This window comes from Telopea speciosissima, chromosome 2, assembly GCF_018873765.1.
Source record: "Telopea speciosissima isolate NSW1024214 ecotype Mountain lineage chromosome 2, Tspe_v1, whole genome shotgun sequence".
Classification (NCBI taxonomy): Eukaryota; Viridiplantae; Streptophyta; class Magnoliopsida; order Proteales; family Proteaceae; genus Telopea; species Telopea speciosissima.
The window spans coordinates 54049941-54077831 of NC_057917.1; the positions used below are offsets into that span (position 1 = coordinate 54049941).

Below are 27891 nucleotides of genomic sequence, written 5' to 3' on the forward strand. Positions count from 1 at the left end.
GATTGTGGCCGCAGCCCTTGTGTCGTGGCTGGTTCCTTCCCTCTCGCTCGTAAATTACCTGTTTAAAAAAAAGAGGGGTTTTTCAGTGTGACATAAATTTATGATGGGAGGAAGTTATTGGGTAGAGATGATATCTCTTCACCCACCCTTGTGAGACTTAAAATTGATTAAATTGTTTAACTATTTTTGGGATTTCAATTTTTTGGACTTAGAGTAGATGGTCATTAAAGTGTTTAATGTTAAATGTTCGTGTACATAAGATGTACACTCTTGTGTACATAAGATGGTCTTGGATTTTTAGATCCATCCATTCAAAATAGAGCTTTGCTATGCAAGTTGGCATGGCGACTATGGAAAGAACCAACTTCCTGTTGGGCTATTTGTATATGAAGCAACAACTGTATTACCCCAACTCTGAATTTCTCGATGCAAGATTAGGCTCCAACCCATCTTGGGCTTGATGCAGTGTCATAGAGGGACTTAAGTGTTTATGGAAGGTCTGGTCTGGATTGTGGGTGATGGGGAAGAATCAAAATATGGGAGGATGTGTAGCTTCTGCCCTCTCCTACACTTTGACTTCAATATCCCAATTTCAGTGAAGAACAGGGAATATTTGTTACAGAGTTAAAAGATCAGCAAAGTAGATCCTGGAAGATGGACCTTATAAATTCTCTATTTCACCCGGCTGATAAGGAAGCAATTATGAAGATTCAGCTGAGCATCTTTCCAGCTCAAAACTACTAGGCTTGGGGAGGAGCTAAGAATGGTATATATTCAACAAAATCAGCATACCACTTCTTAACTAATTTGAATGACATCAAGCATGACAATGCACCTTCCACCTCCTATCATGCTAGAAATAAAACTCCTAATAAGGTCTGGAACCTGATTTGGAACTGTTTCTCTTTGCCTAAGATTAGAAGCTTCTTATGGAGAGCCTGCGCAAATGGTATTGCTACTGAAACTGCCCTTGTTCGACGACAATGTCCAGTAAATCTAAAATGCTTAAGATGTAGAGAATCTGAGGAAAAAGTAGATCACATTATGCTGGACTGCCCTTTCGCTCCAGGTGCATTGTTTGGCTCTCGTTTATCATACATCCCACCTTCACCCTCTCCAAACCTTAAACAAGTGATACACAACTAGGGTTCTCTCCCCTCTGTTAATTCTCTCGCTCAGGAAAGGAGATTACATGTCTATCTCCATTTATTTGTTGGAACCTGTGGAAGGCCTGTAACGATTTAGTCTTCAATGGCAAGCATTGGACTCCAAATAATGTTCTCTTCTACGCTGAGAAGGATTTTATGGAGTTTTCACAACTCAATTTTCGGGAACCCACCCAACAGTGGGTAAGAACTCCAATCCAAAGAGAAGATAGTGTTTGGAAACCCCCAACACCTGGATCCCTAAAGCTAAATTCAGATGCCTCGTTGATTCAAGGGAAAGGTGGAATCGGATTTGTACTAAGGAATAATCAAGGAAATCCAATTTGTACTCAATCTAATCCGGCTGTTTTTTCATCGGTCATACAAGGGGAAGCTCTAGCTATCAGAGCTAGTGTCCTTCAAGGCATAGCTGAGGGAATTGTTTCTCTCATTGTCGAATCCGATAATCAAGATCTGATCTTTCTTTTGAACAATGTTGATCGATCAACAACTTCCTTGGAGATCATCACCATCATGGAGGATATCAGACAACTATCTACTTGCCTCTTATCTTGTTCATTTCATTATATTCCCAGGGAGATTAACAACGTAGCTGACTCTCTGGTAAGGAGAGCAATGTCCATAGTGTGTCGGACTATCTAGCCCATTCCCACTCCTTGGTTATTTGACCTTTGTAACTCAAATGGCTTGCGTTTTACACGCTTTAATATATGAGTTTCTCTTTACCCAAAAAAAATGTGCGTAATTATAAGTGTGTTTCATGGGGATTCTTATGTCTTCAAAGTCATTATGGTTATGAGAATGAATGAATTTAAATTTTTGAATCTTTGTGGATGGTTAATTTTATATGATGAATGTAATATGACAAAAAGGAGGAGAAATGATGGAATATAATCTTATGATCTTCTCCAATTTCCTAAAAGTGTGCAATGCGACAGTGCTAGGTGGAGATGTCGACCCCCGACAGCTTGAACATCCAACGGTCCGATCTCATTGACTTGTGTTGAGCTTGGACTATTGAATGTCCGAGCTGCCAGTTGTCAGCATCTCCACCTAGCATTACCGCACCGCACACTTTTAAGAATTGGAGAGGATTAAAATCCGGCCAAAAAAGAAAGGGGGAGGAGAGAGAGAGAACAACACAATGAGGGAAGAAATGGGCTACTAACCACTCGAATGGAAGGAATGACTGAATAAGGGAACGAACAACTCTCGATCCGGTTTGTTTCTCATGCACATAGACAGGAACAAAGAAGAGATGCATGAGTGAGCACTGAACGAAACCATGTCATGGGACGACGACCATCGCTTCTCGATCAATCTCGTCTCAATCTCACTGAGATGAGCACAACTGCTATTCTACCATGTCCAAGGAAGAAGAAGAAGAAGAAGAAAAAAAAAAAGAAGAGATGTTGAAGAATCTCCGTCATAGTCTCCCCAAATTCACTCACAGCTATAGAGCCCAAAATTTCCATGTCTTCTCTCCCCTCCTCTTCCTCAGCTCTTCCGCCTCCATAACACAGCAACTCCGACAGAGTTGGAAGAGAAAGACCGAAACTAAACAGCTGACCAAGAATAAACACCTCTACCAACAAGAGCCCCTGTGGTGGGAAGAAGACCGCCACACTCATGAACCACAAGTAAGGGAGCTTCGGATGCTCATAGAGAAGGGTCGCCTTGTCTCCGTTCGATCTTCACTTACGCATCTCATCCTCTCGAAACCCAAACACCGATCCCCTCTATCCTTGTTGGGTTCTCGTCTGGATCTCTTCCGACTTTTCGCCGTCTCCTCCCCTTCCGTCGCACCCGCTTTCTCTGATCTTCTCCTGTCCATATGCGCCGACTTGAAGATGCCAAAGGAAGCGGCAGAGGTGCTAATGTGTATGAAGGGAAAAGGGATCTCTTCATCGCTCGCATCCTTCAACCGCTTACTAGCGGCCCTGGTTTCTGCGGGACATTTTGATGAAACCCTCCGGTTGTTCTCGGAGATTGTCGATTCTGGAATTCTTCGTCCCAATACCTTCACTTATAACAAAGCTATTCAATCAGCGGTCACATTGAGGGACTGCAACAGAACTCTCCAACTCTTGGATTCTGCGGAAAGGAGTCGGGTGAGGCTGGACACATTTACATATAACGTCGTCATTCGTGGGTTATGTAGGGAGAAGCGAATGGAAGATGCAAACAACATGCTTGCTGAAATGCTCATGAAAAAGGTCGTACCTAATCGAGTTACCTTCAATACGCTTATCTATGGCTACTGCAAGGTGGGTAATTTAGAGGAGGCTTTTAGAGTTCGAGACCGGATGAAGGTCCGGGGTTTGTTCCCAAATCTCGTTACCTTCAATTCATTGGTTAGTGGGCTTTGTCAGGCTCAACGGATGGAGGAGGCAAGGCAGCTTCTGAAAGAGATGGAAACCCATGGCTTTGTCCCGGATGGGTTTACCTATGCCAATCTTTTCAATGGGTACTCAAGGTGTGGTGGCACTGAATCCGCTGATGCTTCATTGGCCCTCTACAGAGAAATGAGCACCAAGGGGGTTCAGCTCAACGACTACAACTGTAGTATTTTGTTGAACATACTTTGCAAGGAAGGGAAGATGACTGAGGCTGAGGAGGTCCTAAAGAATCTGAGCTTCACTCTGAACACTGTGATGTATAATACAGTCGTATGGGGATACTGTCTTCTTGGTGACATGAACAGAGCTCTTTCAACGGTTCATCGAATGGAAACTATTGGGTTGAGGCCAAACTGCATTACTTTCAATCATCTTATTAGCAGGTTTTGTGATAGTTACAATATGGTCAGAGCAGAGGAATTGGTGAGGGATATGATGGTTAGGGGAATTCTCCCAAACTTAGAGACTTATAATACACTAATTGATGGCTATGGTCGGGTGCATCATTTCGAGAAATGTTTTCAGATTCTCAAAGAGATGGGAGAGAAGGGGTTCAAACCCAATGGCGTGAGCTTTGGCACCCTTATAAGTTGTTTGTGCAAGGAAGGTAATCTTCTTGAAGCAGAAACACTCCTTAGGGATATGGAAAGTAGAGGAGTTTCACCCAACGTGCAGGTTTATAACATGCTTGTTCATGGCTACTCTAGAGTGGGTAAAGTGCAAGATGCTTTCAGATTGTTTCATGAATTGGAAGATGTGGGGATATCTCCAACTCTTGTAACCTACAATTCTTTAATAAATTGCTTTTGCAGAGGAGGGGTGGTTTCAGAAGCAGAAGAATTAGCTCGAATGCTAAGAGGTAAAGGTCTTAGTCTTGATGTGATCACATACAACTCCCTAATTGCAGGCTACACTCGTGCTGGAAATGCCCAGAAAGCTCTAGAGCTATACAGAGATATGAAGTTATTAGGTATAAAACCTACTTTAAGAACTTATCATGCCTTGATTAGTGGAATTAGCATGGAGGGAATGGTGCAAGAAGCAGATAGAAGGTATCAAGAAATGTTGGAGAACAATCTAACTCCTGATCAGGTTGTTTATAATGCACTAATTCACTGTCATGCAAAATATGGAGATACCCGAAAGGCATTTGTTTTTCACCAGGAGATGGTTGAGAAGGGAATGCATCCTGACAATATGACTTATACTAACTTGATGATTGGGTACTTTAGGGATGGGAAACTGGAAGAATCAAATGATCTTATTGTTGATATGAAGGCCAAAGGGTTAGTGCTTAATGCTGTCACATATAATACGCTAGTCAAGGGACACTGCCAACTGAAGGATTTCACTGGAGCTTATCAATGGTGTAAAGAAATGTTTGAGAATGGTTTTCTTCTCAGTGCTTATACTTGCAATGAACTTATTACTGGTCTCAGAAAGGAGGGTAGGTTGCAAGAGGCCCTGCATGTTTGTGACACAATGAGGGAGAAAGAAGTGCATGGTTAGAGCAGTGTTGTTGTGAATATACAGTGGATTGGTTATTTACTTTTCTATTATGCTCCATTTGCATCACTGTAAATATTTTCCATTTTTCTGTCATTTTTCATTTTCTGTTTGGACATGACAAGGAAGCATGTCTAGGCAAAAAATTTTTCTTCTAAAGTGCATAATCAACTGAAGAGGCAGTTGTCAATCAATTAATTTAATTCAACAGTTAATTTTTTTAGCCTTATTCCAAGTAAATATGATCAGATAATCATAGTAGGAAAATCAGGTTTTTCGATTCGATTAATCTTTTTCAAAACCTGGTGACTTGGACGAGTCAAACCTGATTAAAGCGAGTCATGTTTTTTTATTTTAAATATATTTAATAATTAATATTCATAATACCGAGAATGAGCAAGACCTTTGAACTTTTTCACAAGTAAAAAAATGATTGAGAAACATTAAATAAAAGATAACCTGTTTTTTTGCATTTAATCTTATATGAACCATATCTGATGCCAACCCAAAGTCATCAATGTCTTTTCTCACCAACTCTGCCCAAGTAAATTTTAGTGGACTCTTTTTTTCTTTTTGCTTCTCTAATATTGTACCAAATCAGTCCTACTGGTGCATTTAGTGGTCCATGAACATTTCCAAACCCACTTAAACAAATTTCTCTCAATTTTTTGTTTTGTTTTTGGGTAAGCAACAAATTTCTCCCAAATTTATGACAATAGGAGCCACACCTAAGATTTGAATATTCCTTATTAACATTACCCAAAAAAAATAAAATAAAATAAATAAAATATATATATATTCCTTACTATGATATTGCAAAAGTTTTCCTTTCACCAGTGGGAGAGGAAGAATCCCCTCACCACGGGTGATCTAACTATGTGATGAGTATCCCAATTTATTTATAATCTACACCCAAGTGCAGCGGCTTGTCCATCCAACTGATGGTTTGGGTAGGATAGTTTGCCCTACTGGCCTCCGTCCAGCAACAGCCAGGGATTTACATGGATATAGAGATAGAAAGTCTTCCAGTTCGTTAGACCTATCCAAAATACCCATCCCTATGGTCATCCAATGATATCGATGTCAATGGTGGAGGAATTCCTCTTTCATAGAGGATGAAGGAAAACTTAGTGCTAATAATATTTTCCAGTTTACTTGAAATTTAATTAGATCAAAATCTCTGAAAGTACCTTGGAATAAACTTGCCTGGTTCAATTCAAATATTCTTAAACAGAGTTTTACTGCTTAGTGTGCTTTGACCTCCTCCCTCTTTACTCAGGAGTTCCTCTTTAAGAGAACATTGTCTATCTCTAATTGTTGTTTTTTCTTGGAACTCAACAAAAAATGTGGAACATCTTTTCTTTACTTATCCTTTCTCTAAAGCTGTTTGGAAAGGGTTCTTAAATAAGTGTTGGTCTCATCAAAGATCAATGCTTTCATTTAAGAGAGAATGACATTGGATTTAAAAAAAAAATCAATAGTAAGTAAATCTATGATTATATTGGTAAGTTTGTCTTTGATGCTGTGACTCATTATATTTGATGGAAAAGAAATAAAAATAGATGGACCTCCTCGTCACGTACTTTAGGATAGGTATGGGAAGCCATTACTTTTGAGATAAGAAATAGAGTTCTTCCAATACGTACTGTGAGCTCAAATACCTCAGGAAATAAGCATTTAAAAACATGTTGGAACTTTCCACTTATCCCCCCCCCCCCTTCCTTGACTTTTTGATGTATCAACCTTTTCTTTTTAATCCCCCCAATTCATATGTATCATCCTTTGGTGATAAAAGTTTCCTCTCTTTTCTGACTTTTGATGTATCATCTTTTTTCTAGAAGTTTTGATCTTTGATTTTGAGGCCCCCCTAGCTCACCAATTTGGCTCCAATGATGTACTTGCTCTTTTCCCTTAATATATTTTCTATTCACAAAAGAAAAAAAGAACATGTTACTAGTTTATGAAAAAGAATTTCCCAAAGGTACTGCTATTAGTAGAAAATGGCTAGTAAAGTTCCAAAGGCTCTTTACATGCTTAAAATTATTAATTAGTATATTATCCCAGAGGTACTATCATTAGTGGCAAATGACGATGTACTAATCTGGATGGCTTAACCATGTTGTTGGGCCTCTCCTTTCTTTCCTCTTTACGGATGGATAGATAGTCCAAGTCCCTCCCGGCCCTACTTCTGGTTAACGCCTCTCTTAAGATCTGTTTAGTGTGGGCAAAGAGGTTGCTTGCAAGGCCACTTTTGCAGCTCTGTCCGGTAGAAAAAGTGGAACTCGAATAGTTGTTTGATAATATTCCGGTTGCACTATAATTTATATGACAAACTATGTTTTGTGCAACTTTATAGATGTGTCTTGATACTAAGCATCACACCGGAAAGTAAAGATAAAGTTCATTAAACATCTCAGAAGACAAGAGTTTAAGCAAGTCAAGATAACTCAAGCAAATTGAAGTTGATCAAACAATGGAGATGTTCAAGCAAGCCATGCCAAGTAGTTGAAGCCTCTAATCAATCATACAAGATTCACCAAGCCACGACTATTTAAGAATTGTTGAATGCTAATGCCTCAGAAGAACTACGAGTATCAGAGGAGAAGATGATCAAGATCGAGCTTCACAAGGCATAGGATTAGATTCAACATTTGTTAAATGTTTTGTAATCTTGTGTAATAGTTCTAGTCAAGATCAAATACCTTAAATAGAGATGTTCTACACATCTCAAAGGTGTTCTTGACACTAGAGAACCGTAGGGGACTCTTAAGAGAACTTGATACCTTAGAAAGTATAAATTATCTACTTGGGCTTAGTTAGAATCAATTCATTGTGTTTTATCTGAATAGAGACATTGGAGACTCCAGTAGTCATATGTTTGTTTTTGCCATTCCTTCTCTATTTAGGAGAGGTTTAATGGAGTTTCACCAGGACTTTTTGCACCTTACTAGTACATCAATCTTTGGATTTTTAAAGGTTTACAATCAAAGTCTTGTTCTTTCATTTGTAATCCAGATATTGAGCCATGTAAAATCTCTTCATCAGAAGAATGTGTGGGAGATAAAGTGTCTCTAAAGTATTGATTGTAAGGTTTGATTTCTACCATTGGGAAAGCATTCGAGAAAACCTAATTGATGCCATCTTGAAACCAATTTGTGATGGTTTAATCATTACCATTAAAAAGAGATCGACATAGAAGAAAGTCTTGAGAGTGGGTATCTCTTGGTAGTGTGTGGAATCACTCTAAATTTATTGTCATATTTCTTTCAATCTCTACCTTTCTTTTTTTATTTATTGTGTTTGTGATCATTATGAACATCTCTAGGATTTCATCGATTGGACAAAAATGTGTAGAAGCAAAAAAGTTTTTAAAATTTCGCATTACCCAATTCATCCCTTGAATTGTCTACCGGATCTAACACTTATTCAATAATTCTCTTTCAAGAAATTATCCATCTTCCCTGAATTTTTTAAGAGAAACAAAAATTTTTAGAAACCAAACGACATTTTTGTTCTATAATTGTTCCGAAAATGTTCTTGAGACCGTTACCAAACGACAATAATCATACATAGAACGCTGTTTCAGACCAGAAACGCCAAAGAACGTTTTTGGTCAAAAACGGGTATTCTTTACGAAGACCGTTACCAAACATAGCCTTAGCCTGATAATCCTTTCCTGCAAATATCGTTGTGATTGACATTTTCTTCGATGTTTCCCTCCCAAAAATCTCTTTTTATTTCACACTTTCAGCAAGCTACATTTCACAAAGTCTTATTGATAGGTCCTATAATCCCCACAGTCAAGGGTTTTCTCAAACCTTCCTGCATTAGTTGTTTCCCCAGTACAGGATAGCTGAGGTCCTTCACACGGATAGATAGAAGAATTTGATTTGCATATGAAGACACTACTAATGAGGCTCCTCAGCAATGTAAGATATGTATACTCTTTTGTTGACAGAAAAATGTAAGAATTTGTTGATGGTAAGTAGAGCATATGACCATAGAACCTGAAAGGAAACATTTTTATTAGATGTTATCAAACAATGCCAGAGAACTATGCAAATGCATATTAGAAACAGTCCCCTTAATTTAGAGCGTCAAACATACAACTCAGATTTTGAAACAAGAATTCCATCACTATCTGCATAGAGCCATTCCCCATCATAAATCAAAGTTCCTGCAATGTAAACAGGGACATGCTTTTCACCCACACCTTTCTTATTGGATTTTAGTGGATGTGATGACAAGGCTCTAACCCCTATATCACATCCATTGATCTCATCCACATCTCTAATGCAGCCATTAACTACAATACCAGCCCACCCCATGTTCTGGGCCAACAGTCCCAAGTTCCCCCCAACTACTGCACATCTCATGCTTCCTCCAGCATCTATAACTAGTACCCTTCCTTCTCCTCTTGTCTCAAGCTTCTCCCGCACCAGCACATTGTCCTCAAATATCTTAAGTGTGACAATGGGGCCTGCGAATGCCCGACATTGCCCATAAATCTTAAAGATTGGCTGGAGAACGCGGAGTTCGCCACTTGCCAAAAGTGCTACATTTGCGTCGCAAGCTTCAGCAGTATTAAAAGAAGCCATTTATCCTGCAGGTACAGCATCTTGTTAAGCCATGCAAAATGGAAAACTAGAAATAGGATATAACCAAATATGAGCAGTATGTTCCACAGCCGTCAGAGCCTGCACTCATATGTACTGTCTTTTTAAGACTAGTGTTTCAGCACAGAACTGGAAAAAAAGAACCTTAATTCAAAAGAAGAAAAAGGATGGGTCAGGGGAGCTTTAACATCATCAATAGATTGTGGCCATGCATAACATTTTTCCCTCTCCCTCCCATCCCGCGGCAACCCCTTGGCTTAGGTATGGATTCTTCAGGATGAGAATACACATTCCCATCCTCAGAATGCAGAACTCATTCTAGAGAAGAATGAGAACTTTGTTTGGACGCTCATCTGGCTAAAATGCATTCTTCACCCTGGAATGGATAAAACATTTCAAATTGACCAGGACTTGCCTCAGAGGCAAATCATTGATCAGGTGGTGGAATAGCCCGCGGTATGCTCATCAATGCCATTCAGGTTGTACCTCAGTCGAAATCCTTGGCGTTCATCAATGCCATCGAGGTCGTATCGGCTCCTGACACAGTCACCACAGTCTTCCCTCTAGGAGATTTCAACGGTGATCCAATTATACCCTCAAGGTTTCTTACCGTCGATTGGAGCTGTGCTAGAAGCTGCATCTTCTGAAAGACTTTGCCGCAGATTGGGCATGGGAAGATATCATTTCAGAATGGAAATGAGGGATTATAGAGTGAGATGTTGGGCTCCTGTCGGGACCCGATTTGTCTCTTGTGCGACAGAGCAGAATCAGCAGATGAAGTCGTATTGAACATTAACTGCTGCGATGATAGCGGATGAAGTGGTTGGGATCCTGGGTTATGCGACTTGTGTATCGTAATCTTTCTTGTAGTTCGTGAAGTACAAGATGTGCTTAAGGAAGGGCAAAGAGGAGAGAGATTTCTCAAAAGATTCAATACAAGATGGAGTAGCGGGCAAGAGAGAGGAGAAACCTTTCACTTCTTCGTAGAAGTACGATCAATACTTGGGAATACGAAGCAATCCAAATGGAAGAGGAGAACCAGAGAGATGAAATAACCACTGAAGGAGGACAGTACAGCCCGCCATTGCTAAGGGAGCTTATTGTCATGGCCTTAGACCTTTCTAAGCAACTGCGCCGGCACTTAGCACTCTTGCTAGCGCACTAAGTCAGCCTTCTATCGAACCTTGGGGAACTTGGGAAGAGAACTAAAGAGAAAACTTGAGAGTTTGAGACAATGGAACTTGAATTGCACTAGAGAGATTTGAGAACAATGCTTGAATGCTCACTTGCTTGGTGCCTTGGCCAAATGAGGCCACCTCTATTTATTGGCACCCCAACCTACAATGATTTGTTAGGATCTTTACATGTGTCCTCCATCCAATGGTGGAGAACATTCAAGCTATAGGGACTATAGAACTTTCCTCCCTCCTTTGTGGAAGGTTCTAGCAACTTAGAGAATTACAGGATCTTGGAGAAGTCTAGATACCTCTCCCTTCCTTAGCTATGTACATGGCTTCTCAAGAACCTTCTTGACTTCTAGAGGTCCTAGAATATGTCTAGACTCTCTACAATTGTGGAGAGTTCTAGAGTATGGGTTTTCTTTAGCCCGATGTCTAAGTCCATGGGCTTGCAAGCTAGGCCTATGAGCCTTTTTTGGGCGGGCTGTGACATTAGGCTCTGGAAAAGCCATCAGATTAGATCAATGGATTAGTTGCAAAAAATCTCTGAGGCATTGAGAAGAGGAAAAGAGGGTTGGGAGGGAGGGAAACGGAGTCGATTGACTGAATGAATAAGCAACATCACAACATATATTATGAAAGAAGAAGGTTGACATTGAAGATGTTGAAGAAGGAAATGGCTTATTCTTCAGGGAAGAAGTAGAGAAATGGTTCGAAGAGGCACAGTTTTACAAGAACGAGAACGCGGAATGGGCTTTTGGCATGTTCCAGAACAAGGCCCGTTCTTGACCTCATTCTAGGAATTTAGAATGGGAACGCGTACCAAACAAAGTTTCAGTTATTCCAGAATGCATACCAAACACAGCCTAATGTACCTTTTCACCATCAATGTACAAAATGAAGCCTTTACTGGATATCAACTTATGGTGGAAGTAGCTGCTTCCCTCTCTCAACTATCTATACTGCAACCATTTAGCTGGAAATTACTAAACTATCACTATTACAAAAGAAGAAAAAAATCTCAATTCATTTGTATGTAAATGCTTTCTCTGTTTCACCTATTATTTTTTAAGTGCTTTGTATTCCCCCTATTATTGATAAAAGGAGTGCCTCATCTATTACGTTACAAAAAGACTTTCATGTTTGAAAAAACTCACATTTTAAGAAGGTGGTTTTTAATGCATTAATCACCCACTAATTCAAACTTTGTTTCAACATTATTCCTATTAGTTAGGCTTATGTAATAGAGAGAAACAATTACTAAATGAAATACAATAATGTGTGGATTAAAGGGGAATCCAACAAAGCTGCATATCTTGGTTCTTAAAATGGATAAACATTTTGGGCCAGTGAAAAACCTCAATCAGGTCTATCTTTGCGGGAAGAGGGAATATGAAAACAAATTTTGAAAGTTTTGACTGCAGAATTGCTTTTTTGTTTATTTTATAATTTTATATATTATTGATTTGTTTCATGTGTTGCATCAATAAAAATGATAAAATTAGCTAATACAACTATATAAAGATAATAGTAAAATTTCTTTATCATTATTTTCTCAAAAAGACCTGAACAGATACTAGATACTAAATATTTCATGAATGCATTGTATAATCATTTCATTAGTTAAATATGATAAGAAAAAGGTAAAAATATTCATTGAAAAAAATATAAAGGGAAAAAAACTACAAAACTTTGGTCTAAACCTCAAAATCTAACTGACATATCCAAAATATTACAATGGTTCTTTGATTGCCAATGTTCTACATGTATGCAAAGAAAGAACCATTGGCTTGTATGTCGGTTCCACACGGTGTGTCAGATGAATATTTAAAAGAGAAATGATAATGGAAATGAAGAGCTAAAAGAAGAGGAAATAAGAAATTGAGTTAGATAATATGCATTCTACAAGTTTCAGAACGTTCGGCTTTATGAGGCCCACACAATGTGTCTTTTACAGTTGGGAGAGTCATTATATGGAGCTTGATAAGTTACAATGTTAAATAGTCATCTTAGAGGTTGAATAGTTTGGGAGTTATAGTGAATCAAAGTTAATTGCTGCATAGCAGCAGCAGCATCTAAACTATTGTAAGTGCTTATATGGAGCTTGATAAGTTACAATGTTAAATAGTCATCTTAGAGGTTGAATAGTTTGGGAGTTATAGTGAATCAAAGTTAATTGCTGCATAGCAGCAGCAGCATCTAAACTATTGTAAGTGCACTAATGAGCCTTGGCTCGATTGAATTTAAGGTTTGTTGAAATGAAAACCCATCAGGAGTATTAGTCATAAACAAGATCAAGCTGAGTGGACTTCAGTTTTGAGGGCATAATCTAGTTTTATCTGGCCACAATTGAACTAATTGAACTAAAGGATGAAGCACATACTCACGAGGATCCTGTCTGTGCTATTAGCTTTTGGTTGATTAGTCATCATTTTGGACGAGGTAACCTGAAGCCATGCTTGAGTTCCACACATGGTATGGAACTACTTATTACTAGGCTATGTCAGTCTCATATAACAACTCTATGTCAATCTCATACAACCCATTTGTACAGAAACCAAGGAACACGGAAAGGAGATGGAGAAAAAGGGTCCAGTGCACCAGGCTACTGCCACTGCAGGGTCTGGAGAGGGTCTTAATGTACGCAGCCTTAACCCCGCTTCACAGAGAGGCGGTTTCCTGACTTGAACCCGCGACCACTAGGTATTAATGGAGCAACCTTACCATGGCCCCAAGGTCCACCCTCTATGAAAACATTTGAACATCAAACCATAACTTCTCGCAGGTTGTCACAGGGATCCAAAAAGCAGTTCTTCACTTCATCAAACCTGATACATAACACATTCAAACTGCCCCAACATCCCCACCCTTCCACCCACAATCACAAGTAAAAAAAAAAAAAAAGAAGAAGAAGAAATGGGACAAACAAGCATACAGAGGGGGAGGAAGGGAATGAAAAACGAACTACAGATTTAACTAATTTAAACAGATTTATCCCAGGGGATTCCACGGCGATGGTGTAGGATACGAATCATCATCAATACATTGATCAAGACCCAAGCACGTATTTTATAAGAAAGTCAACAAATTTAGGACATTTTAGCTCTTGAACCTCTCTCTCTATTTTTTCTGTTTCCTATCGTTTTGTATCTAGAGATGGTAATCTAAAGGCTCATAGGTGCCTCTAAACTCAGATTGTCTCGAGTCCGGTGGCTGAACCCACCTCCCATTCTTGTAAATCCATTTCCTTTCTCTTCTGGGTTCTGCCCGATGGAGTTACTCCTCGGCTTTCTTGAAATGAATTCATTTCCGTCATTGAACAAGGAAAAAAAAAAAAAAAAAAAAAAAACAGAGAGAGAGATACCCAATCGATTACCGCAATACCATATGAAAATTGAAGGGCGCATGAAGGATAGCATGTTAAAGGCAAATGAGAAAGAAATATAGAAAATAACAGTAAGAGAATTATTCAGTTAAGGGGAAATAGAACAAGAGAAGGCCGAGAACGGGGAAAAGAGGTAGTAAGAAATACTGAGAAGCTTACCTGCAGGAGTTAAGGTAGAGGTACTGCGACTCTAGCGAGGTAGCAACAAGAGAGGGAGAAAGAACGATGGGCGACTTGAGGTCGTTGGGGATTGTGGTGCTGGCGTGCTGCTTTTGCTTGCCATCAGTTACACTGGGCAGCAGAGGCACACACCCCAAGGACATGCGCTAGTGCGCATCGGATGGCTGGGCGCTGTCCTTGGGTTGTGTGCCGCTGTCCAACCATCTGATGCATTCTGGACACGTTTGCGTTAGTCAACGGAAATACATCAGAATCCGTTTTTGGGAAAATGTTCTCTGTCACAGCATCCAGGCATATGGGTTTGCCACTCAAGGGTCAAGGTGGTCATTGCGCCTACCCTCATGTGTCTGGTTGCAGCCAGCGTTGCGGCACAGAGAACAGCACCCCCTCTTTTTATAATGAAAATGAGATTGTTGCCCGACTGTGTAACCACTGCACCAAATGCAAGGCAATCTAAGTGTCCATGGGCATCCAATAAGAATCATTCATGAATGGAATCAAGCAAAGGAGGCAAACATACACATCAAACAAGTCTGTTTTTGCAACAAAGCACTTTTGGAGTTTTTAAAATCCACAGGCTTTCTTAGAATCCCATGGAATCTAATTAATATATACCTTGAATTAGCTGAAGCTAATGCAAACTTTTCTAGCGTTCCCTTTAACTGGTGTAATTATAAGGATAGTTTCCTTGCTCAATCTATGTATTCTCTTCTTGTTTAATAAAATATTTTTTTTTCATTATTAGAAAAAAAAAAAAAAAAAAAAAACACAAGATCGAGCTCCTCTCCAAGTAGCCCAGCGCTCAAGGAACATCCAACACAGGGATGTGTGCGACACAACCCAGGCGTTGAATGCCCCTTGGGCACTCCCTCCAAGGAGCCAGTCTCCTCTAACAAGAGGAGTCAGGTTTTTTCATTGGTCCAAAATGTTCCATTCTTGGCCATTTGCTTTTGATGTCTACGATGGTGCTTCTATCCAAGTTTGGAACATTGATAGAATATCAAATCATGAACATTTGTACGAAAATCCTCATGTTTGCCAATTCTCATCGTATAAATAAAAATTTTGATGATAGCATCTTTCAAGTGATCATGTTGTCGTTCACTATTGGCTCTAGGAATGGTGGACCAACTATCTACGCCATGGATCAACAAGGAAATCTAATTCCTAGAAATGATGGAAATCCAATCCCAAATTCTATTTATGCTTTATTCTTAACATTGTTCAACATTTTGTAGGAAAAAGTACAGATAACGTAGAAAAATTCGGGTTCAACTCCTAAATATTAGTCCACCAAAAAAAAAAAACTCCTAAATATTAGATGTAGAATTTTAACTGATTTTAGATTATACAAAGATGTTTTTTTTTCAAAAATTAATGAAAAATTTACATATACCACCACTAAAGTTTGACGAAAGGATATTTTCACCTCCAGTTTTGAAAAATTCTGCGTACCCTAAGGTTTGCAAACGGTAACAAATAAGCCTATTCCGTCAGTTCATGACTAACACTGTTAAAAATTAGACTTGAACTGACGGAATTGCCCTTCTCAAAAAAAAAAAAAACACACCAAAACCTGCAACTCATCTTCCCCAAAATCGATTGGGGAAGATGAGTTGCAACCATCCTAGTGCCCCATTGATTGTCGTTTTACGTTCATCTTGTTTCTCTATAAACATCCTTAAATTCATCCATCCTGCAATACGATCTCTAGTCTCTCTCGTCTTCGCTTGCTATAATTTCAAATAAATCAGTTTCCATAGGAACTTAAATCTATAATTCAGATCTGCTTTTACATGCTAACAGTTCGATTATCGTGGTGAGACTTAGTATTGAATCTATGACAGGTCGTGCGTTACGAGAGAGCTCAAGAACCCATTCTAAACATCGATGAGGGCAACGAGCCTTCGGAGTTCTGGAATGCCTTCGCCAATTGCCCTCTCCTTGCCGATGATTTCGATTGAGTGGGGAAGGACAAAGATGCAAAAGAAGGAAAGGGTCAGGTTGCAGCGGCTATCAGTCTTGGTGTTGGTAACAAGAAGGTGACATCGCCATCATTCACTTTCACTACTTCTCTGTGTCAATGCTTTCTGTTTCAGTTATAACAGAAGAATCCCGGAAATTAAAGACCCACTTCTTCAGAAAGAGGATAACGAGGTTCCTCCAGATTTTGAAACTTTCAGCAATGCAAGGATTTACAATACACTCACTTTCAGCTGGCTAAACCCACTTTTCAGAAAAGGTCGGACTCAGAAACTTGAACTACACCACATTCCGGCAGACCCTGAATCAGAAACAGCAGAGAAATCTTACTCCTTGTTATAAGAATGGCTTAGGAAACAGAAAAATGGAACTTCCTCTTTGCATACAGCTATAGCCTATGCTTTCTGGAGACCTCTGCTTCTAAATTCTCTTTTTGCAGGTATGATCACTTGATTGGTTTCTTGCTTTCATTGCACGGGTTTTAGGGACTGATTATAGTGTTTCTTCAGGTGTCAACACAATTGCTTCTTATATGGGTCCCTTCCTCATCACAAACTTTGTTAATTTCTTATCGCAAAAAGGCGACGATTCTTTCCTTATGGTTTTGAAACCTGCAACTCATCTTCCCCAATTCGATTGGGGAAGATGAGTTGCAGGTTTTTTTTTTTTTTCCTTTGTAAGGGTAATTTTGTCTATTCACCATTTTTTTTTGGGTTTTTCTTAGAAAAGGGCAATTCCGTCAGTTCAAGTTTAATTTTTAACAGTGTTAATCAAGAACTGACAGAATAAGCTTACTTGTTACTGTTTGCAATCCTCAGGGGTACACAAAATTTTCCAAAATTGGGAGGTGAAAATATCCTTTCGTCAAACCTCAAGGGTGGTATATGTAAATTTTTCAAAATTAATTTAAGAAGAAAGAATGCTACCAAGTTGCACAGTGTACACCAGCACCTCCTTATGTTTATCTCTCTCCTTCATTTCTATGAAATGACATATTTAACCTCTATTGTGGGAGGAGAGAGATAGACATAGACAAGCTCTAGCATACGCTATGCAACACAGTAGAGAACTCAATCCTATTAATTTATTAGAATAATGTAATAATGTATTGTGGAAAGATAAATTCATCTCTGAACTCGTTAAAGCTTTTGTAGAAAAACTTAGAATATATCTTAAAGAAATTCCTTTATAAAACTTATCTTTTGGTAAAATAATTCAAAAAATCTCTTTCATAGGACTTTCTCTAAGAAATGATGAAAAAGTTAAATATCAAATAAAAAAAGTTATACATATATAATATATTAGGAAATTATTGTTATCAATTTGGATATATATAAAAGTATAGAGCGTCTTAATGCATAAATCTTCTCAAGATAAGTTTCGAAAATCTTCTAGACCTTATTCTAAAAAATATAAAGAACCTAATGCTTCTAAACCTTATAAATCAAATAAAAGACAAGACAGAAATAGAGATAAATGCATTTGTGAAAAAATAGGTCATTATGCTAGTAAATGTTATAAGAGAAAATTTCAAAATAAAGTAAATGAATTGTTCCAATAGTTCAATTTAAATGATGAAAAAGATTACGAAGATTTGGTAAAAAGGTTATATTCAGAAATTGATGAAATTAGATCTTCCTCTTCTTCATCTACCATTCAGACATGCTGGCAAATTCTTGAGATAATTAATCACTTTCACAATATTTTCTCTTTAGGAGTATTTTGGTCATTTTACATAGATGATTTGATGGACATGTCAGGGAGTATAGGAAACCTTCCCAAACCAATAAATACAAAGTCACTCAGCCTTGAGACATACTCATCATCGCCAGAACAGCCTCAAGGGTGACAATATGAGGTCTTTACACATAATTTCCAACTCGTTTGTCCGTTTTTTATGTGTGATATATTGTTTCGAAGCTTGCAACAAGCATTACCCAATGCTGTGAGAATCAGATCTGAATTTGGCCAAGAACTTTGTTGAGGAACCTAGTGGGCAAAAGTTGTGTTGGGGGGGGGGGGGGGGAGTCGGTGGCTATTATGAATTGTTCTCACATAATTGGACAATGTTGGTTCATGAGAATTCTTACTATCGCATGAAAAACAGTCAAGAGAGTCATGTTATTAATTACCAAATAAATAAGGGTAATTTGGTCAATTTTTCATAGAATGAGTCCTTTCCTTGAGAGAAGTTTCGAGATTCATAGATGTCTGGTTGTCATCATCATCAGGGGTAACAAAATCAGGTGTCTACAATCATCGACATCCATCATTTTTAAAAATAATCCCAAAGGCTTAAAAGCTTAAACTTAATATATAATAATCAATATATATTTATATAAAATTAGGGTCGGGCTAGGTCGGATTGGGCCAAGCTCAGCCCGAGGCTTTAGCCTAGGCCCGCCTTGCAGGCTGAAAAGCCTAGCCTAGGCCTTGTCTGGCTCAGGGCGGGCTTGGGTTCACTGGGCTAAACTTACACCACTATCTTCGACTATGGACTCTACTCACTTCACTCATGCAATCTGCACTTCTACTTATTTTGAAGGGCTTAAATGCTTCAATAGTTGTTAATCGGCTAAGAAGTATTTTGAAGATTTTTTATATGAGAAAAATAACGCTAATCGGTCACATGGTTCCTGTGCCTAGACATAGGACCACACGAAATTACCGCTTAGTTCCCAATGAACTAGAAAACCCCATTCAATTAAATGCTGGAACATGCATTCTTATTGGCCCCACGCTGATGCAAGCGCTATAGGACCAAATAGTGATCACTTGCCCTTTTTTATATTTGGAGTAGTTAATGATATATTTGCAAGCTTTTGTAATTATATAATGGACTTAATTGGACCTTGGTATATAAAAAGTACCAGACTTATTGATACTCTAAGACTATATCTTCATGCAGTTGTATGTAATTTCATTCTCAACTTTATTTGTTTCTAGAAGTTATCCCACTTGAACTGAATTTGAATTGAATAAAAATAGAACGAAACTAATTAAAAAAGAAAATCAAATAAAAATATAAAACTAAATCTATTTGATTTGATTTTAGTTTAATATTATGAAAATTATATATTTTCAATTTGAAAAAATATTTTCTGTGGGGTATGTACCCTCTTGCGCTCAGATACATGAAGATAAAAATGACCACCACACCCCCATAAAGATGGTAATGACCATTTATTGATGTCATCACGTGTACTCCTATTGGCCCTTGCATAAGCTCATAGAGAACTCTTGGTCTCTTGTCCTTTCAATTTATATATTTTTTATTCTAAACCAAACCGAAACTGAACCAAAGGACACTGCTTAAAGGACATGGGACCCAATGGGATGAGATCATGGGAGGAGGTAATGTGAGATGGAACCGCGTAACCAGGTTGTCATCGTTATGTATTTCCGCCCATATATTATAATTCCATAAATATTTCATATTCTGAAACCGCGTAACTAGGTTACGAGTTACGACATACGAGATACGACGACTGTCGTCTACTCTCTAATTCAAAGTTATCGTCGGAGCGCTCCGTTTTTTTTTTCTTAGAATCTTGCGGAGTGCGGGCTACGTGTATTATAGAATAAAAATGAGGACCACCCTTGTAAATCCGGTATGGAATCCGGTACCAGAACTACTAATATCCTTTCAAAGGGTATATGATTTGTTCGTGAATCCATCAGACTGGTTGGACTAGCTATTATGAAAATATAGCTGTTGAGGATGATCTGGCTTGACAAACCGGATTGATACCGGCTGGATTTTTTTCAACCGGTTGGGGCAACTGGTCAGATTAGTTCCCATCCATGTTAGGTTGGTACAGAGCAGAATATGGCTGAGATGAGCTTTTCAAAGAAAATGCTAAGACACAGTAAAGAGACTAGCGGATTATGTTGTCTCAGGATCTATTTGGGATTATTAGTAGCCAAAGATGATCTCCCTTAATGGATTTTATAAGTTCGTTGAAAGGAGATTAGATGTATAGAAAGCTCAAAAGCTTTGACTACCAAGATTTTGACATAAGAAAAAGAATTTTAGATTTTTTTGAACTAGTCATTCTGAACTCATCAAAATTTTTTTTTTTTTGGATAAACAGTTAGTGGTATTTTCTCTTATGGAAATTTATGTTGATGTACCTTTAAACTTGTTCAGTGATGTCACTAAAATCATACATGGGCTTATTTATTTCGTCATCATTAATTCTTTAGTTGTCATTTTGAGAAGGTTACATGTGATGTTATGGAGTTTGAAGAAGTAAAACTACTAAATTCATTTGATTTAGTTTATAAATTGGTTTTTAAAATAAAAAATACGTTTTTTTTTTTTGTAAAGGAAAATTTATTGATTAGAGTATGAACAACTCATGACATCTTGATTCCAAAGTTGGATAAGCCATGGAGTGGAAATAGATCAACTCGAATCACACTCTAAAGTTGAGGCTTTCTTGGCCAATGTATCAGCTACATGGTTGATACACCTTGGAACAAAACCAAACGAACAACTTAGGAGATAGGGGATTGAGAAGCGGATATGTTGGATAACAGGTAGATCTCAATTGGAGGGATCTCGTTCTCTTCTTGGAACAAAGAGATAAGCTCCTTGCAATCAGATTCGACAAGGAGGTTCTCATAACCAACAACAATTGCTTGGAGAATCTCTGTTCTTAAGGCTATCACTTCTCCTTGTAGGACCGATAGGAAGGGGGATGGAGATGACACAGCAACAAGGGGGTCTCCATTCCATTGCCAGATAATGAAGCTGATGCCCACAGTCTTTCCTTCTGAAGATAGAGATGCATCACAATTTAGTTTATAGAAACCAGCCGGAGGGGTCCAAACTTGGACTGACGATGGGGTATAGTCAACTGAAGGTCTGGCTGGAGAGGCAACCTTGTAGCCTCCTTGAACTCCATGCCCCCCTTAACCGCCAAGTTGCAGATCTCTACAAGGGAATGCTTTACTCTATTGAAGATGGAGTCATTCTTTGCTCTCCATGTATACCAGCATAGATATGAGCTCAGAGTGATAACCCAAGATCCCTGTTTTTTTTATCTTTTTTAAGAATCTCTGACCATTTTCAGAGGGCTTGTCAGTCAAGTGGCCCAAATAAAAAACACCTTACATCTTATAATAGTGAAAATAATGAAACAAAACCAATAAATTTAGAAACTGATACTATCCCGTTTCGGTGTTTCGTATTGTACCGGCCGATTAATAATGGGGATCGAGAGCTGGGTTTAGTTGCATTAACTAAAATGAGACTGTTCTGGAATTAACATCCGCGGGCGAAGGCGATCCTCTCACTAAAAATTTCTACATCCTTCTTCTTTGCGTCATTTTATCTTTCTCTTTTTTTTTCCCACCCTTCCTTTCTGACATGTTTTGTTCAACGAATCCCGCACCCTTTTCGGTCTTTCGGTCAAACTTCCGCAGTCCGCACCATGAACATACCTTTTCCTTTGGTCCTCTTCCTTTCTTTTGTCTAATTCTCTTCTGCTCTCTCTCTCTGTGAGTCTCCAGATTCTCCACGCAAAGTCCCAAACCCAGCACCGCGTCCCATATCATTATTCCTGTCTCTCACTCTCATTTGTATATCGTGTGTGTGCGCTTAATTGTGGATGAAGCGACCGAGTTGACAGGAGTTGGTGGATCTTATTCACTCTTCAAATCGCAGGAAAATTTCGCCTTTGAGCAGAATTCAGAATTTTTAGTCAAAATTTCAATCAGGTCAGTCTATACTCTATCTTAATTCTCCTTCCTCGCAACCATGGCTTTCACTGTAGTAGACCTTATTCCAATCGTTGTTGTTCTCCATTTTATTTTTCAAACTTTTCCTTCTCTCTTCTCAGTTTTCCCTCTCTTTTGGGTGGAGTTGTGTTTCGGTTAATGATGGTCTCTTTCGTATACCCAGAAACGCATCAAATTATTTGATCCTCTCTCGGCCTTTTTTTTCCTATTGGATCTCAAATTTATCTGCCAAAATATTGGTTTTCGGTTTTCCTTTTCTCTCATTATCTTAACTTTTTGATTTATTTATCAAGCTCTTTCATGCGATCTTCCAGAAAGCCATGTACTCTGATTCCTCTTACAAAACGAAATAAATGGATGCTTTGTTCATTCCATGGTAAATTTAACTCCTTATTCATGGAAAAGATATAGATGTATTCCAATGTCATGGATTGGTTTCTTTCCAGATGGGCATAATGGCATAATTATAGCTCAACTCATTGAGCTATTGGCGTTTCTATAACTAGGGATTATGACTAATCATTCATCGTTTCCTGAATCTTGATGCCTCTAACTCATGTTTTCTATTACCTTCAGGAATCTAATTTATTTAATAAGTCCTGAATTGAGATCGTTTTGCTGGAACATTTGAATATTCATGGCTGGAATTGGTGATCGTGTTGCTGTCATTGGGGACTGGGCACCTCCTGACCCCAGCCCGAGAACCTTTTTCTCCACTGCCCTCAGTGCTGAGGATTTTGGTTCAAAATCATTCTCAGAGCTACAAGGAGAGAACGGCTGTGGGGGACTTTTTGGAGGAACTGACAGACAGAAAGCTGTGGTAAATAATGAAAGAGAAAATGATACAACAAGATGTGATCTTTCTTGTGATTTTTTGCCAGAGCAAGCCCAGAAGTCAAGGTCCCGTGGGGGTCTTGCCGAGAGGATGGCAACTAGGGCTGGGTTTAATGCCCCAAAAATAAACACAGCTACTATCAGGTCGGGTAACCTATCATCATCCTCTGATGTTCGCTCTCCTTACCTAACAATTCCTCCAGGTCTCAGTCCGACCACTCTACTGGATTCTCCTGTTTTCCTTTCGAATTCTCTGGTAAGTGTGAATGTAATTCTTATTAACAGTTCCTACTTGTTTGGTTTTTCTAGTAAGAGGTCATTGATAAATAGTAACTGAACAATTCATTTCACGGGTTTCGAACTTCTCTGTGTTGAGACATTGAGTCATCATCTTCACCATATATTATCCTTATATTTGGATGAGTTGGAATATGAAAACACATCTTTTGCTGCAAGTGCACTCTTTCACTTGCTGGGATGGCCTTCACTTTTTGGCTTTTAATGTGAACTCCATTAAGTTTGTTGGCATGATGGTTTATAAGTCACATTTGTCATCTGCATCGTGTTTGGGGCTTTGTTTATTAGCATGGATATGGTGTCACTGTTCTTTAGAAGATGGGCCATCACTGATCAAGCTCACCACGTTTTCAATTAGGACTCACTATTTTTCTGTCCTTGGGAATATAAACAGAATGGACAACTGAGATGCTTTAGTTCTGATGATAGGATAAGAAAACTAATCACATTCAGAACTTAGGTTTTCGAATTCAATATTGTCTTCACAGCCATTACCGGTAAATCAGGTGCTCGAAACCTCTACAAGCTTCCTTCATTTGCTTCTAATCAAGTGTTAATTCCTGAAGGTAGTCTTGCCTAATTTTTGTGGATTTCAGATGGATTCTGTGAGCATGAGTCAACTTTTTTTCCCCTATGATTTGTTTTAGTGTTACATTTTGTATTTCACTTGTGGGCTTGGAAATTCTGAGAAAACTGAATACCTGTGAAGAATGTCACTTGTTACTAAAAGCATAACCTAATCCAAGATTTGTTTCAGCTGCATGAAATTGAACTAAACAATTCCTTTGTTGCTTTAATATGTTTTGATGCGACTCTCATTAATCTTACTCCCGAGCAGATCCTAATTCGCTGCTGAAAATTTGAATCCCTAAACTCTGTGTTCAACCTGAAGCCAGTTTCATTTTTGATTTTGCTCACTATTTGTCACTTTTAGTGCTCTCAGTTTCAGTGAATCCCTTTTACATTGTCTTTTTTCTGACTTTTCCAGCATTGTCTCAATTTGCAGGCTCAGCCATCCCCAACTACTGGTAAATTATCCTTTGCTCAAATTATTAACGGTAGGAGCTCCATGCTGATTTCAGAATCCCATGAAAGAAGTAACGATATCCCATTTGAAGAATTGAGTATTCTATCTGCTGTATTCAAGCCTCACATGGAATTGAACTCCTTGGTTTTACCTGCTGTTGCCAAAAAAGTAATCATGTGTCTTTATTTATTTATTTTTTTTTTGGAAGTTTAAATTGGAGAGAGAAAATCTTTATTCAGTATTATTGTGTTGTGAAGTGCAATTAACTGTGGATGCAAGATATTCACCCAAAAAAAAAACTGTGGATGCAAGATGGACCTAGGGATGGCAACAGTGACAGGTTTGGGCAGGGTTCACCAAATACCAAACCTGATTAATTATTGGTCAACCCTAATCCACTCTCCTAGGAAGCTTTCTATTGTGATACTACTTTTAGAAGGTGGTGGTACCCTGGGGAGGGGTTGTTCGATCCCAAACCCTTGAACCTGCTATCCCTGAGCTATCCCAGAGTCTGACCAGACTAGATGATTGGCTGTTGTGACCACAGTCTCCTACTGATACATAGGGGTGATATAACTAATTATTTAACTGTATATAATTTTGGGTGCCTCCTCCCCCTGAAGAGAATTTAGCTTTGGTCTTTCAACTTAATGAATTGTCATTTATTCAAATTGTTTGGAAAGTTTCTAGTAATGTCAAAATGAACCAACTATGTTTCCTTCCCCCCATTGATATCAAGAGTCTTGGTTGTTGAAACCACTGAGCCATCTGGCACCCAAAAAACAAAAAACCTGAGTTGCCCCCAGGTGATCTGCTGAGGCATCTAGCGACCATGAGTCCAACAACTTGGTATTTTTGCAAGAATGATTTTTGGATTTAAGTTGACCTTTATCTTCTGACAATAGAAACTAATTTACCTATAAATGTGATCAAATGCTAGACAAATCATCTCATGTGTAATTGAAAGAAACACACTCTGTTAATGGTTTTATGCTTTCTACATCCAGATTATGCCTGAAACCAAGCCTCAGCAACCCGTAACAGATATCGAGGTGTCGATTCAATCAGAGAACTCGCTTCAGTTTAGAAGCCTTGAACCTGCTGAAGTTCACCCTGGGACTCAAAATGGACTTTATCGACAGTCAGAGTTTTCCATATCATGCAGTGGAAAAAATTCAAGTAGGAATCACGCATCATCTGATCCTAGGACATTTGATACTTCCAATGGTGAGACCCAACATTCTCCACCCTTTGATGAACAGCAGGATGCAAAAGGGGATCAGGGAGCAAATGGAGAATCAAGTTCCATGGTTATTGGTGGTTCCATATCTGAAGACGGTTATAACTGGAGGAAGTATGGTCAGAAACAGGTAAAAGGAAGTGAGTATCCCCGTAGTTATTACAAGTGCACACATCCAAATTGCCAGGTAAAGAAGAAGGTGGAACGATCACATGAAGGTCACATTACAGAGATCATCTACAAGGGGGCGCACAATCATCCCAAGCCTCCACTAAATCGACGATCAGCTGTTGGGTCTTCTGACCCTTTTAATGAAGTGCAACTTGACACCCCCGAACAAGTTGTGCCACATGCTGCTGCTACTGATGGTGATCCAGCATGGGCATGCATGCAGCGAGAAACTGTTGGAGGACCTGATTGGAGGTATGATAACTTAGAGGTAACATCTCCTGTATCTGCATCTGCATCTGCATCTGTGGGTCCTGAACTCTGCGATCCTTCTACCTCCTCACAAGTGCAAGATGGTCCTCACTTTGATCATGGTGATGCTTTGGATGTCTCATCCACTCTTTCCAACGATGATGATGAAGATGATCGAGGCACACATGGAAGTCAATCATTGGATTATGATTGTGAAGGAGATGAATCAGAGTCAAAGAGAAGGTCACTACTACAATCTTTTAATTACTGTTGAATTCTCATGTTATGTGATCCTATAATACTTGAAAGGCAGCAATTTTGTCCGGTTTGGTTCCAGGAAGATCGATGCTTGTACAATCGAAATGAGTGGGACCACAAGAGCTATACGTGAGCCTAGAGTTGTGGTTCAAACTACAAGCGAAGTGGACATCCTTGATGATGGGTACCGCTGGCGCAAGTATGGGCAAAAAGTCGTTAAAGGAAATCCAAATCCTAGGTATCTAGCTAGGATTTCCATTTATTTCTCATGAATTATCAGTGGTTCCAATTAGATGGTAAATCTATAGCGAATGAGGTAATGAATTGGCCTGTTTGATGCAGGAGTTATTACAAGTGTACAAGTGCTGGATGCACAGTTCGGAAGCATGTCGAAAGGGCATCCCATGATCTTAAATCAGTGATTACCACATACGAGGGAAAGCACAACCATGATGTCCCTACAGCACGGAACAGCAGTAATGTTAACCCCAGTAGCTCAAGCACAGTACCTGCCCCAGCTGCTCAAACCCATGTCCAAAGGCCTGAGCCATCCCAAGCTCGTGACAGCATGGCAAGGTTTGGAAGACCTGCATCACTTGGTTCATTCATTCTGCCTGGAAGGCAGCAACTGGGAGTGGCACCGGACTTTTCTTTTGAACTCAATCATCCAAGCCTCGTCAATCTCACAGTTGATGGATTGGGCCCTCGCCAAGGGAAGCTGCCCGTTCTGCCTGTTTATCCGTATATGGGACAGCAGCACCAGGTGAATGGGTTTGGGACTATGATGCCTAAAGGAGAACCAAAGGAAGAGCCCCTAACAGATACTGGTCTGAACCTCTCAAATCGATCAGTTAATCACCTGATCATGAATGGGCACCCTCTTGGTCCTCAGCTGTAAAAAGTGCGAGTAGGAAGTCTGTACATTTGCATGGTGGAAGTTTCAATCCCAAGTTTGACACTCACAACCCCCGTCTCCCCCCCCCCCCCCCTTTCAATATATTTATATATATAGCCTCTGTATGTTTTATCGAAAGGCATTCTTGCTGCTTCACTGTCGCTTCCTCGAGAAAACATGTTTTGGTGGTAAATGTCATTTATTATGTCATCCAGTAAACTCCTAATGGATCACACAGAGCCTTGTGTAAACTTACAAAACAAATGAACCAAATATAAAAAGTAAAACTAGATAGAAATCCTTGCAGCATCACCGTGGTGGGTTCATAAAAATATGAATCATCTTCTTCTACGTTCACCGAATTTTTCTGAGCATCATAAAGAGTTTGAATCTCTTCCCTTATGGATTCAGATTTATAATGTTCTTGCTGATTTTTTTTTCAGAAATTATTAGGCAGACAGTGGTGTGCCTGGGTAAATCGATGGTGATTCATTTGGATTCTTCTTTGGGGCTACCCCTTATACTGCAAGGGTGAAAGTTCAATATAAACTTAAGAGGCCTGTGTGTGTCTGCAAAATTTAAAAACCGTGATGGTGTGGTGACTATGGTTCCCTTCAAGTATGAGCTTTTCTCTATATTTGTTTTATGTGGTTGATTTTATCACTCCAAGGGCTCCCCCAGAGGTAGACTCCCACCACCAGGATCTTTTTTATTCTGATTTAACTTAATCCTCTTTATGTGAATGTTTGTGAGGACTTTTTG

At 39.0% G+C, this 27891-nt stretch overlaps 3 protein-coding genes across 4 annotated transcripts; 2 read left to right on the top strand and 1 right to left on the bottom strand.

The window, feature by feature from the left end:
* The first annotated feature begins 2575 nt into the window (after nt 1-2575).
* LOC122650866 (pentatricopeptide repeat-containing protein At5g12100, mitochondrial-like) lies at nt 2576-5114 on the top strand. The gene has a single exon (XM_043844237.1). The coding sequence runs from the start codon at nt 2576-2578 to the stop codon at nt 5072-5074; it is 2499 nt and encodes an 832-aa protein (XP_043700172.1). The 3' UTR covers nt 5075-5114.
* A 4048-nt stretch (nt 5115-9162) lies between these two features.
* LOC122651941 (putative 4-hydroxy-4-methyl-2-oxoglutarate aldolase 3) lies at nt 9163-27498 on the bottom strand. Of its 2 annotated transcripts, none has more exons than XM_043845519.1 (2): nt 27488-27498; nt 9163-9674 (listed from the first exon to the last, which is right to left on the bottom strand). In XM_043845519.1, exon 2 carries the CDS (start codon nt 9667-9669, stop codon nt 9169-9171), a length of 501 nt encoding a protein of 166 aa, XP_043701454.1. In that variant the 5' UTR covers nt 9670-9674; nt 27488-27498; the 3' UTR covers nt 9163-9168. The 2 variants fall into 2 exon arrangements, with proteins under 2 accessions (XP_043701454.1, XP_043701453.1); XM_043845518.1 differs by lacking the exon at nt 27488-27498 and adding an exon at nt 14410-14442.
* LOC122651939 (probable WRKY transcription factor 2) lies at nt 22753-27141 on the top strand. Its single transcript, XM_043845517.1, has 5 exons — nt 22753-23248; nt 24296-24484; nt 25324-26219; nt 26314-26472; nt 26577-27141. Exons 1-5 carry the CDS (start codon nt 22796-22798, stop codon nt 27130-27132), a joined length of 2253 nt encoding a protein of 750 aa, XP_043701452.1. The 5' UTR covers nt 22753-22795; the 3' UTR covers nt 27133-27141.
* Nucleotides 27499-27891: the final 393 nt, after the last annotated feature.

Excerpts from the sequence above, each read along its gene's own strand:
- LOC122650866 (XM_043844237.1), top strand. The coding sequence starts at position 2,576 with ATGTTGAAGAATCTCCGTCATAGTCTCCCCAAATTCACTCACAGCTAT.
- LOC122651939 (XM_043845517.1), top strand. The coding sequence starts at position 22,796 with ATGGCTGGAATTGGTGATCGTGTTGCTGTCATTGGGGACTGGGCACCT. Across the intron at positions 23,249-24,295 it reads TTTTCCTTTCGAATTCTCTG|GCTCAGCCATCCCCAACTAC; the intron begins GTAAGTGTGAAT and ends CTCAATTTGCAG. Across the intron at positions 24,485-25,323 it reads TACCTGCTGTTGCCAAAAAA|ATTATGCCTGAAACCAAGCC; the intron begins GTAATCATGTGT and ends TTCTACATCCAG.
- LOC122651941 (XM_043845519.1), bottom strand. The coding sequence starts at position 9,669 with ATGGCTTCTTTTAATACTGCTGAAGCTTGCGACGCAAATGTAGCACTT.